Genomic DNA, 13,499 nt, shown 5'->3' with positions numbered 1-13,499 from the left:
CAGTATTTGTATTTTTATCCCTAAGTAGACTTCTAAATTTTTTATCATTTCAAGAAAAAAATTTCAACTGGCGTTCTGACTTCTTTAGCATAGAATTATGCATAGGTTCCCTTTAATAAAATTCTAGCACTCTACTGTAATAACAAAAACTTATATAAATGTTGCAATTATACAAATTTGTTTAAAAGGTGAAATTTTCACCAAAAAATGTTAAGGAATTTCTAAATAGGAAATCTCATGAATGCATAGACATACTAAATTTCCAATCAAGTATGGAGAATTTCTGATTGTAAAATTATTATCAGAGGGCCAGGAACAGGGGTCTAAGCCAGCTATTTTCATGGAGATATCCTAACTACCATAAACATGATAAAAAAATGAAAAAAGATTTTGCAACTTTCTTGTCATTGATGTGGAGAGATTCACATTTTAATTTGGCTCAAAATAATACTCATTCACTACATGTATAGTGTCATAAAAGATCTCCTAATAAGTAAGGTCCAAAAGACAGCAAATGAAATGCCTACCAGAGAACTAGGTTCCTCCCCCTCTCCTTGTCGAGTTAGTAAGATCTTATTTTTACCTACCGTCTTGCGCTGAATTAATGACGGCTATGAGGCTGTATGGTCCATCTCCTTTATTGTTGAAGGCCTTGACTTTGACTTGAAATGCAGTGAAAGGCCGCATGGTCTCATCTTTATGGACATATCGTCCAATATCTGGATTAGTAACCGTAACTTTTTTCCATTCTTCCCCATCAAATGGCTTAAATGCCACTACGTAACCGAAATTGTTGCCATAGTGGTATTCTCTTGACAAAGGCTAAATAGAATTTGAAATATTAAATAGGTTTAAGCAATACATTTAACAAAAGGAAAAAATCCTATACCAATAATAAGAATAATAATGATACACATGGTAGCATGCTTTTTGTAAAAAAAAAAATATTCTTAGTTTATAAATTAGGGCTGCCTGAAAATTCTAGGCTAAAACATCTGATGACTTCACTTTCCAAGTCTGCAATTCTTGGAACATTCCTTGAGGGGGGAGGTGTCCCACTCTGGGCCTTTGTACTTTTAGTTCCTTCTAATTCAGGGGTGGGCAAACTTTTTGACTCGAGGGCCACAATGGGTTCTTAAACTGGACCGGAGGGCCGGAACAAAAGCATGGATGGAGTGTTTGTGTGAACTAATATAAATTCAAAGTAAACATCATTACATAAAAGGGTACGGTCTTTTTTTTTTTTTTAGTTTTATTCATTTCAAACGGGCTGGATCCAGCCCGCGGGCCGTAGTTTGCCCACGGCTGTTCTACCTTGTACCTAGGATGCTCTTGCATATGTCAGAAGATCTCCTCCCTTACTTTCTTGAGGTAAAATTCACTTACTTGTTTTCCCTGGCCAGAGGATTGGCCATTTCCACGCTCTTTCTATAATACTCCATATCTCACTTCTCTGCTTTATTTTTTTCTCTTTAACTCTATCTTGATATACTCCATGTATTTTACTTATTATCTACTTTTAAGAGGACAAAGCTTTTATCAGCTTGATTACCTCTCTATCCATTGTACCTAGATCTAAACCTCAAGTAGTATCTATTCAATGAATGAATAAATTAACTTTAGAGTTGAAAGACAGTAATGGAACTCTGGAATATCTGTCTTGTAATCAAACAATAGAAACTGGCCAGAGGAAAAACAGACAGAAGGCAAAAGGAGGAAGGGCTAACATTGCACTCATCGGTAGGAGGCTGGCTTTGGGACTGTATGACTCCAGTGCTGAAGTAAGTGTTCTGTTTTGCATTATTCTCTCAGAGTTTCTTCAATTGCCCAATAAAGAAGTCTGTGTTAACCCTGCCAGTTCATTATTTGTAAACACTGGCTTATTGCTAATTCTAGAGAATACTAATAATTTAGTCATCTTTAGCCAATAAGGGAAATGTGGAAATTGCATATTTATAATTTTTTAAATCAGAAAATCCAACTTCAAATGTCTCAAGGAAAATTCTTGAATTAAATGTAACATAGCTGCTTGAATATACCTATGTGTAACATGAATACATAAAAATGTAAAAAGTTCAAAGGTAGAAGAAGTTGTACCTGCCTGTACAGTATACAGTTGACCCTTGAACAACATGGGGGCCAGAGGTGCTATCTCCCTGGTTCAGTAAAATATATGCATGTAACTTTTGACTCCCCAAAATCTTAACTACGAATAACCACTGTTGACTGGAAATCTTACCAATAACAAACTATTGATTCATACATATTTTTGAATATTTTATATTGTATTCTTTAAAAAAATGAGCTAGAGAAATGTTATTAAGAAAATCATAAGGAAGAAAAAATACATTCACTGTATTTATTGAAAAACTGGGCATACCAGTGGACTTGGGCAGTTCAAAGCCATGTTGCTCAGGAGTTACCTATAGACATCCTGAAACATGACCCCAAGGATATACAAAATGTGATTTTAGATTATTAGAGTATATCAGGTATAGCCTAACATTACCATAATAGTTTAAATTTTTTATTGCTAGTTCTCTACATAGTTTATGTAATTAAAAGTATAGCAGATCGCCTACAGAGCTTTCAAAAATTCCAGCCAGTGTGGCTCAGTGTTTGAGCATTGACCCATGAATCAAGAGGTCACTAGTCAGGACACATGCCTGGATTTCAGGCTCGATCCTCAGTAGGGTGTTGCAGGAGGCAGCCAATTGATATTTCTCTCTCTTCAATGTTTCTATCTCTGTGTCCCTCTCTCTAAAATCAATAAAAACATATTTAAAAAAATAATTATTTTCAGGCCTTATTCCCAGAAACTTTATTTCAAATTTTTAGAATAGGATTTCTAATTCTGATTTTTTTTTTTTACAAAATCCCCATCTTATCCTAAAGCTGATATCCAAGAACATCAAGCCTTATAAAAAAAAGTAAGATGTTCTTAATTTTTTAAAAATTTTCTGCACTTTTGTATGTTACATGGACACTAAAATTTACTTATAAATAATTTGAGATTTGGACAAGCAAAAGGCATTTTTTTTTCTAAATCTTACTAAAAAATGTGATTTAAGTGCCAAGTATAAAATCTGACTACATAGCAAAGAGTAAAGTCAATTTTTGCTAAATATCTACTTTTATATAAATCAATTTGATTGATGGAAAGAATAATACCTGCCATTTTTCATGTGGTTTTTGAAATTCTTTAGAGCTTAGGTTGTATTATTTTACTATCTGCAGTGATTAAATCTTGAAAATATTTAATGAACACACGGAGCTAGATAAAATATGGTAGGTGGATACACGTCAGATGTCTATGTCAGACAAGGTGATGCTTCCCCACCCCCAGCATCTCTCTCACTTCAAAATTCCAGCCAAGATGCATTGTTTTTCAGACATTATCATCTCTGATGTGGAACTTCCCTTTGGGTTATAAAAATTCAATACAGCGTTTTTGATACCTCAATAAAACACACTTGGGAGACTTCTGAGACTGATCTATCATGATTGATTTCACTTAATGATCAAAGTATATCTCAAGTGGGAAACAAACTCCAATTAAAAAAATAAAAGCTTTTTAACCAAATCTTTGGAGTTTTGAAAATCCAGGGAAACTGTTATAATTTACAGTTGGGTTACCAGGTAACAATGAGTTAAAAAAAAAGTCTGGAATCAGATAGTTGAAAGTTGGTTTAATGTTTTGGCCAACAGTTCCCTCAGCATCAAGAATCTATTTCTGCACACTAAGCCATAGTAAGCCAGGTAAGATCTCACATATATTTAAGAAAATGATATTTTAGTAATTTACTTTGCTTGTGCTTTGGGCATTGTCTTTTATTTCAATTTATTTTAGGAAACAAAATGGGTTTGAGACTAAGTCCAGGTAAAGCAGCCTGTAATAAGTACAACTTGTGAAGACTCACCGCCCATGTGATGGTCAGCTCTCTGTTGCTTCCTCCTCCACCTCCTACATCTGAAGGAGCCACATTAGGTGCTGAAACAAACAAGCAAACCACAAAATATAGAGGCTATGGAATGTTCTTCTGATGTTAGAGTTCTTATTCACTACAGAAACTGTACATTTTTTCTTTCACTGGGAAAGACAAACTACACATGAGATCCACTCAATTATAATAACAACTAGAGGCCCAGTGCACAGATTCGTGCACTGGTGGGGCTCCTCAGCCTGGCTTGCACTCTCTCAAAATCTGGGATCCCTTGGGGGATGTTGGACTGCTGGTTTAGGCCTGATCCCTGCAGGCCCACGCCAAGTGGCAGGCAGCTGGGGAAGAGCCTGAGCCCGGACTGGGCATTGCATTGCTCCCACTCATGCTGGGGAGAGGCTCATGCTGCTGCAGCTGCACTCGCCAGCCGTGAGCCCAGCGTCTGGTGCCCATTGGAGAGCTGAGTGGCGCCCCTGCTGTGGGAGCGCACTGACCACCAGGGGGCAGTTCCTGCGTTGAGCATCTTCCCCCTGGTGGTCAGTGCACATCATAGTGACCGGGTCGACAGGTCATAACGGTCGCTTAGGCTTTTATATATATAGATGCCTCACTGTAGCTGTAATAACCTATTTTATGCCCTGATAACAACTGATTCAGTGCCATACAAAAGTGCCAGCTTTCTGCAGGAAAGGATAACAAAGTAAATTTGCCTTCCCCATCTTCATTTAAAAAATTTTTTCTGTGTCCTTTCATTTAATATGATTTTGAAAGATTAGATGTACTTTGTTGGAAAATATTTCAGAGCTCTTGGACTACTTAACAACTAACTGGTGTGTTAGTTTTATACTTCAATCTACAAATAACTGTTAAGAAATGGTGCATATGCACTAACATAGGATAATGTTCCCCAAAATATCTGGAAATACTAGAAATCTAATATCATTCCTTGTGCTCCCACTTCCAATTCCTATAGCTCTTCTGGAACGTTTCCCCATCAGTGACCCCAACTCTCCCCAATCCCATCTTCTTCTATCAACACTTCAGTTTTCAGTCTCCCTACTTTACTCTTTGCAGTCTCTTCATCCTTAAAAGTCGTATTGTAATACTGTTTTATACTTAGTCTCCAAACCATCGCTAAACAGAAAATAAGAATGAATAGATTATTGTTTTTTATTTTTTACTCTGTAATCATGTTTTAACAACCCACAACCTGTTTTCCATGTCATATTTCTGAAATTGCTCTCCCCCCAAATCACAAAATTGCTTATAACTGCAAGTCCAATGGCCTCTTCTTTGTTTTTTCTCCAACAACTTTCTCCTTAAAAGTCCTTCAGGGTAGGTGCTGCATTTTACTGGGTTTGTATACTGCATTTCACTGTAAGCTGTATTTCATTGGATTTGCATCTAATTGGAGTTGTATAGACATTAAGCATAGTTGTTCCTGCACTTGAGGTACTTGGAGACCAGCTACCCAGCTACATCGATGATGTCTGTGTTTCTACAGGGGACATACATTTTCCTGCACATATGGGCTGGCTCCAATCTGAGATATCATTCCCAGATTTGTTAACATTAAAAAAAATGAAACATCAGTTCTCTTTTGAGTCTCCAAATGCCTCCCATATAGGAAATAGTCACACTTCCTCAGAGTACTCAAAGCAAGCTGTTCATTTACCCAATTGCAAACCCTAACAAATAATTGTGATTCAAAGATAGATACTTCAAAAGTTCTAATATTAGCCACATAAATTCCCTGGTGAAGTATATACATTAATTGTTCATACACAAAATGCATGTTTTTCCTTAGACTTGTAAAACTATATCATGATTTCCTTTTCTGATGGAGAAATTTATCTGAAGTTGGAGAGATTTTAATACTTAACTGTCACCATATGAGTGGTAGAAATGAAATTAAATTTACAGATGTTAAAAGATAATTTCCCTGTAGCACTTTAGATAAAACTCAGATTGAAGGCTGGGATATTAAACTTCTAGAAACGCTCTGAACTCCATAACTCATATTCTGAAGTTAAAGCTCTCTATGCTATAAACAAAGAACACGCTGTGTTGTATTTAATGAATAAATCAAATTTTGTGTTTAACTATACATACAAGTATAATGGTCACAGGCAAATACTCTCAAAAATAACCCTCAAGAGTAACTTATTATACTGCAATTTATTTAATTCAATATTGCCTTCATCAGGACAAGTCTTATTTTCCAAGTCATTTCATTGCAATACTTTCTATTATAACTAATATTAACCTTTTTATTTAGAACAGAGCTAAATAATGGAGTATATTTACATTATATTGAATATTTCTTTTTCCATTTTAAAATGTTTATCTTAAGCTCTTTTTAACATCCTTCGAATAACTTACTCAAGATTGATTTTCTCTTCAAAAGTTACCCATGGAACTCAGGATGCTTAAGTAAGACAACCAAAAGCACAGAAATAAAAGTAACTATATGTCTTAATAAAGTGTTTTTATATCTGTCTCGGATAAATTATTGACAGTTTCCTCCGTTTAGCTTTGAATGTGCAGTTGGAGTCTTAGCTGCTAAGGGACAGTGTTCCACAGGTGGAACTGACACATAGCCTACACATCTGACATGAATCCGAGAAGAGAGCAGCTCCGTGCTCCACATTAGCTTCCGGCCCTGCAGGACCAGGAGGTCTTGGCCAAGTAGGGATTCCTTTCAGGGAAGTAAATCATCAGAAGCACAAAGAAGCTTATTTAACTTTGGGCTTCAGGATATTTAGCAGTGAAAAAACTAGACATTCTCTTAACAATAAATCATTAAAAAATTTAAACAAATATTTAAGAAAAATACAGAATTACTGAATTAATCATGAATAAACAATATTTATAATTTTACTGTGAAAGGTTAAAAATAGTGATGTTTTTTAACTTGTCCTTTTGCCATGATTTCAGTCTAACAGTGATCCCCTAACGCTGTTTGTAAGAGTGCTGCTATATTTCAGTCATACGTCTAAAATATATCTTAAAAGAAAATCAAGCCAATGCCCTGGCTGGTTTTCTTCTTTTTTTTTTCCCGTGGAAAGAAACTAATGCTGCCAATTTTACTGTTAGATTTGAATGCTTAAATAATTTGAATATAAGTACAATAGTCTATTCACTTTATCTATTATCTATTCACTTTACTCAGTTTTAGCTGCCGATGGGCATTTGCAGTGCTAAAATATTACGTGGAAAATTCCAGAAATAAACTATTTGTAAGTTTTTTTATTTTGTTTTTTACAATTTGTAAGTTTTAAATTTTGCTCTGTTTAAAACTCTTGTTTAGTGTGAGTAGTGTGTATTGAGATAGAACCTCTTGTTGTCCTGCTAGGACGTTAATCCTCCCTTTATCCAGTGTAAACACACAGTGTACACCACCTGCCCATTAGCCATTTAGTAGCCTTCTTGGTTATCAGACTGTAGTGGTATGGCAGTGTTTGAGTTCAAGTAACCTTTAATTTTTTTTAAAGAGACTCAGAATTGTCAGCTAAATAATGCTCTAGAGTCTAGAAAACCAAGGGGAGTAAAGTCTTACATCTGCTTTTTTCTGTCCTTAAATATATATTATTTTTGAAGAGGTATTAATAGTCAAATGAACTATGTAATATTTGTATATTTAAATGAGAACAACTCTTTTTTAATTCTTATGATCTCCTGGTCTGATGGTGGAACACATTGTTAACACACCAAATGTGTCCATCCTGTTAACATCAGTTCTTTTCCATAGTAGGTAAAAAAATATACAGGCCAAGATAGTTTGCAATAATATGAATGTCTTAGGAACTTATCAGGCTGAAATTTTAAGTTTGTTTGTTTATCTAGTCTTCATTCTCAAACAGATTTTTTTTTAAAATTTATTTCACATCTCTTTTTACAACATATTAATTTATTTAAATTACAGTTTACATTCTTTTTTCTTCTACACATAATTTTGAGCACCAGTTATAAACACTGTGCTGTGTTAAGCACAAAAGATAAGGAGTAAAATCTGATTCTAGTCTTGAAGAAGCTTTTAGAATAAATTAAATATTTACAACTAATTTAAATTCAATCTAACAAAAATCCCTCATTCATATGTTTCCGCAGTGAATGAAGCCCAGTTTAATAAAAGACTCATTTAGAACTTAGAAATGATTTTTGCACACCACACCTAATTGGATACTTAGATCAACACTTTGGAATAAGTACAGTTGACTCTTGGAAAACATGGGTTTAAAGTCCTTCTTTTTAAACATATAAAATATATATGTTTATATGTATATATTCAGAGAGGATTGGAGAGGGAGAGAGATAGAAACATCAGTGATGAGAGAGAATCATCGATACGCTGCCTCCTGCACGCCCCCTACTGAGGATCGAGCCCACAACCTGGGTATGTGCCCTGATGGGGAATCAAACTGTGACCTCCTGATTCATAGGTCGACACTCAACCACTGAGCATTGCTGGCTGGGCTGAACTGCTTCTTTTAATCTATTTTATTATTAACTAGAGACCCAGCATGTACGAAATAGTTAGCGAATAGCTCGCTTCTGCTTGCCTCATTTGGCTGCCCGCCCATCTCTGCTGGTAGCTCCCGCCCCACTCTCCACCATAGTTCTCCCCTGCAAGTATCTCACGCCTCATCCCGCCTGCTACAAGAGCCTTTGCTCATTTGGTAGTGATGCCATTAGGGCTTCATGACCACAGGCCTTTTGTGCTATAGATGACAGTAACTAACTTTAACATATACCTTTCTAACTAAAAAATATATTCTTATCACCATTCCCCTCCTTTATCAAGCATATCTTTTTTAAAAAAATATATCTTTATTTATTGCAGAGAGGAAGGGAGGAAAGAAGAGAGAGGGAAACATCAATGATGAGAGAGAATTATTGCTTGGCTGCCTCCGGCACGCCCCACACTGGGGATGGAGCCCACAACCTGGCCATGTGCCCTTGACTGGAATTGAATCTGGGACCCTTCAGTCCACAGGCTGAGCCAAACCAGCTAAGGCAAAACATATCTTAAAAAACTAAAAAAAAAATTAAATTAAATTAAATAACATAATAGCTTCATTAAATGTGAAATTAAAGCTCTGTATATAGTATGAAAGTGTTGATTCTGGTATTAGGGTTTTTGCTTTTTTCCTTCTGGGGTTGATCTGGTAAATAAATGCAAAGCTGTCAACCACACCTGAATGCACTGTTTTAGAATATCAACTCACCAACTGCACCAGCAGATCTATTAGCTATGAGGACACATCTTGCAATGACACATTACTTTGAAGGGAGCTTTTGTTATCTCTTTCGTACAGTCAAAAATAAATGGGTTATAATGAATTACAAACGCATCTTCTAATTCTTCATTTGGGAGCCATCTATTTTATAGTGCACTTGTCTGAATCCAAAGAATATACCCAACTGTGCACTGTGATCTGAACATTAAGTAATTGGACAGATAAGGACATGTGCTGCATTAGATAATGCCACGTCTTTCAATCAGCATAATGAGGCAGGAGCGACCTTTCCATCAAGTGGGAACCAGGCTTTATTCCACATAACATCTGCTTGCATCTGCTGGAGGATTACTATAATGGTACATGACAAGACAGACATCCCCCTGTTTTAGGAAGTATTTTTGTTTTCTTGCAAGGATGAAAAATGTAAGGGTCCAATTTTATGCATATTTAATCTTTTGAAAGCAGGATGAAAGTAAAATAAGTAAAGAGAAAGTTGGTTAAATGTTATTATATTAAATAGACAAAATGATTCCCTTAAGGTGATAAGAAATTAAATGAAATTAGATGATCTTCTATTATGCTTATAAAAATGGAAATATATTGCACAAGGTGATCAATTACAGAGTAGATAATATTTTTATAAGCATGTAAAAGTTTAGAAGGAGCACTAACAGCATAATAAATAAATTTTATTAAGTAAATATTATGCACTAGACAGTACTTAATGCTTTTATTACATGTTCTTTATTTTTTATTATTTTTTAATTAAATTTATTGGGGTGACATTGGTTAATAGGATCATATTGGTTTCAGGTATACATTTCTGATACATGATCTGTATATTGTATTGTGTGCCCACCACCCAAAGGAAAATCTTCTTCTGTCACCATATATTAGGCCTCTTTTATTTTATACTAGAGGCCTGGTACACGAAATTTGTGCATAGGAGCGGGGGGTGGGGGGGCCTCAGCCTGGCCTGCACCCTCTCACAATCCAGAACCACTGGCTCCTAACTGCTTGCCTACCTGCCTGCCTGATCGCCCCTAACCACTCTGCCTGCCTGCCTGATTGCCCCTAACTGCTTGCCTGCCTGCCTGATTGCCCCTAACTGCTCGCCTGCCTACCTGATCTCCCCTAACGGCCTCTGCCTTGGCCCCTGCCACCGCAGCTTCGTCCAGAAGGACGTCTGGAATGATGTCTGGAAGGTAGTTCGGCTGTCTGGTCTAATTAGCATATTATGCTTTTATTATTATAGTTTATCCCTCCCCTCTGGAAACCACTATACTGTTGTCTGTGTATGAGTTTTTATTTGTTTTACTTGTTTGTTCGTTTCTTGCTTTCAGTTTTATTTTCCACATATGTGTGAAATCATATGGTTATTGACTTTTTCTGCCTCACTTGTTTCATTCAGCATGATAGTCTCAAGATTCACCCATGTTGTCACAAATGACAGGATTTCGTCTTTCCATGGACAGTTTTGTACTTCAGAAACGTGTTCAGACGAAATGTAGTTTATATTAAATTAGTAAAGAGATCACAGGAAAAAATCAAGCTCAATGAGATTTTTCAAATGTGTATATTTGAAGCAAATATGTTATAATTTTTTAAATGAAACAAATTTACTTAGACCAACTTAATTGCTTGATTTTTTTCTGTTTTATTTTGAAATGAATACTTGTTAAATCAAATTAAGTGCATTATCTCTTGACATGAAATTATATGGTTAAAACCTCTAGTCAGATCATGTCCCAGTTTCTGTTCATTTTTTTTTTTCAGAAAGTGCAACTGTGTTCAGTCCATCACAACAGAAGCCTCTATTACAAACATAGGAAGCTCTAAAAACCAAACACAAGTATCCTGGCTATGTGGTATCCGTGTTCTATAAAACATCACCTTATATTACCTCTATATCCTAAAGAGATTTCTGTGAGGTAGAGAAAAGGGAACAACCATGTTTATTTTAAAACAACAAAAAGTAGTATTTAAGTTATATTTAGTTTCACAATTGAGGATTAAATCTAAGCTTGGGCTAGAAGTCTAATAACATCTCATATAAATGGATGCATTTTTAAGAGTGAAAATAGTGCAGATCAGTATGCTAGTGTTTTCTTCCTTTATTACAGCATCATCATTTTTTATCTGGTAAGTTACATGAAACTTTAAGAGATCAATGGACATCCTGTGACTAATTTGGTTTTAAAAACTACAGACTAATTCTACTTAGAAGTTAGGTCAAGGAATGAGGTAGCCAGAAATGTGTATAAGTGATATTAAGATATCAAAGAAGAAATCTAATGGTACTCTGTCATCCATTTAAAATCTCCCAAATAAAACACTGAAAATAAAATGTTGGCAAGGCATAGTAAAAATAAGCAAACTCAGAGAGCCTACAAAATATTTTCTTTTTCAGAGACAGGGAATAATAGAAAAATAGCTATTATTAGAATCAGAACAATATTTTTGCCTAGTAATGCAGGGGAAAAGAAAATAGAGTGGAATCCTTCTTGTACTGAAGCCTACTTAAATGCAGTTGGTATTTAGCATAAAAAATGTGAACCTACATTGAAAGAACAGCCAAGGTTGAGCTGTGATGAAAGAGCATAGTTAGAGTGACTCCTAACATTTAAAAACAAACAACACACTATAGCTATTTCTCAGAGATGCTGTGACTCTCCAAGTGGTATAGATCTGAGAAGTCCTCACTACATTCTCTCCACTCCTAGCTCACCCTATCCTCCCTGCCCACACCATCCATACACGTGGCCATTCAATTATAAATGTGTTTGAGAGACACACAAAACTGTGACACACAAAACTGGGAACCTTCTAAATCATCTTACATCAATAGTCTGCCTGGTTAATATTCACAATTTATATTAAAGTTTATATTCTAAATACCAATTTCACTTAAGTGGTCTCCAGTAGCATATGCAGTAGTTTCAATTTACCTCTTCCCCTATGTTATTATGTAAAAATATTCTTAAACTTCATATTTCCTTTCTTGTTTTTGAGGGTCTTTATATAAAATACACACACTTGTGTCAAATACATATATACACGCAGAGTTTAGATGAATCACTTACCTCAGAGCATGATTTATTTCCAAATACATTCAACTATATATTAAAGTGGCGTTGTATATATAAGTCTTCTAAATTTTACAAAAGCTTCTACATACCAGCACCATCTGTTCTAATTTTGTTTGACGGTATACTGGGCTCTCCTATCCCCAATGTGTTGGTTGCTACCACACGAAACTCATATTCCATCCATGGGATTAAATCCACTGCTCTTGCCGCTTCCATATTTCCTTCAATAATCGGGGGATCTAAATAAAGTGAACATTAGAGAATATTATTTGAGGAATATCACCTTTATAATAGCCCACTTATATTTTACTATTTAAAAAATGTTTATTGTTGAAAGTATTATACTCGTCCCCTTCTTTCCCCGATGGACCCCTTCTAGCCTGCCCTTGACCCTCCCCCACACACCCCAGGCCTTCACCACCCTATTGTCTGTGTCCGTGGGTTATATATATATATGCATACCAGTTTTTGGTTGATTTCTTCCCACCCACCCACCCCTCCCTTCCCTTTGAGATTCCATAATCTGTTTTACTATTTTGAGAAAATGTCACATATTTCATTGGGTTGAAGTGAAAAATAAAAACAAGGAATGACAAAATTAAGTTCAAGGGAGTAAGAGGAGAGATCATTAATAAATAATAAACTAGAAAAAGTAATATGCATATAAGTCATCTATTTACCAAGTCTAGGGTAGGAGGTTTGACTACCTCCCAGGGCATGCCGGTGTTGGTAGTCCACAGGCTATACCTTGAATAGCAAGGAGTTGTATCATCAAGGTAGAATCTAGAAAGGTTTTCTGAGGCAAGGGTACAATTGAGGCAGTTAAAAATTTTATGGACTGCCTCTGATGTCGAGTGTAGGTAGTGAATTATTTATTACTAGGGCACCTATATGTTGATTAGTTGTTGTTTTTAGATTTATACACAAGTCATTTGGGGCAGAGATGATAAATGTTATCATCATTCATTAAGATTTATCAAGTACTTTTATACTTCATGCTGCTATATGCCAGATACTAATGGGAAGATTATAAATTATGGGTTAGATATGTTCTAAGATCGCTTGAGATATGATAAAACATACAACCTGGGCTGAATTATATATTATTTTAAGCTCTCTTAAAATATTGCCATATGCGTTTTTAGTAATTTGCCTACTCATACATATGCATGTAAATACCTGTACACCACTTATGTGGGAAATTTGTTTTTTTAGGCTTGTCTATG

The 13,499-nt window shown here is 35.5% G+C and overlaps 1 protein-coding gene across 2 annotated transcripts in view; it reads right to left on the bottom strand.

The window, feature by feature from the left end:
• Positions 1–13,499, bottom strand: part of CNTN1 (contactin 1) — a 279,131-nt gene that overhangs the window by 46,245 nt on the left and 219,387 nt on the right. For both annotated transcript variants that reach the window (XM_005881686.2, XM_005881687.2), the window contains 3 exons: positions 12,363–12,512; positions 3,921–3,991; positions 588–822 (listed from right to left, as the gene is read on the bottom strand). In XM_005881686.2, coding sequence (XP_005881748.1) covers positions 588–822; positions 3,921–3,991; positions 12,363–12,512 — 456 coding nt within the window. The remainder of the gene's footprint in view (positions 1–587; positions 823–3,920; positions 3,992–12,362; positions 12,513–13,499) is intronic.

This window comes from Myotis brandtii, unplaced genomic scaffold, assembly GCF_000412655.1.
Source record: "Myotis brandtii unplaced genomic scaffold, ASM41265v1 scaffold686, whole genome shotgun sequence".
NCBI lineage: Eukaryota > Metazoa > Chordata > Mammalia > Chiroptera > Vespertilionidae > Myotis > Myotis brandtii.
Note: the sequence above shows the minus strand (reverse complement) of the source record. Positions and strands in the feature narration are given on the sequence as shown.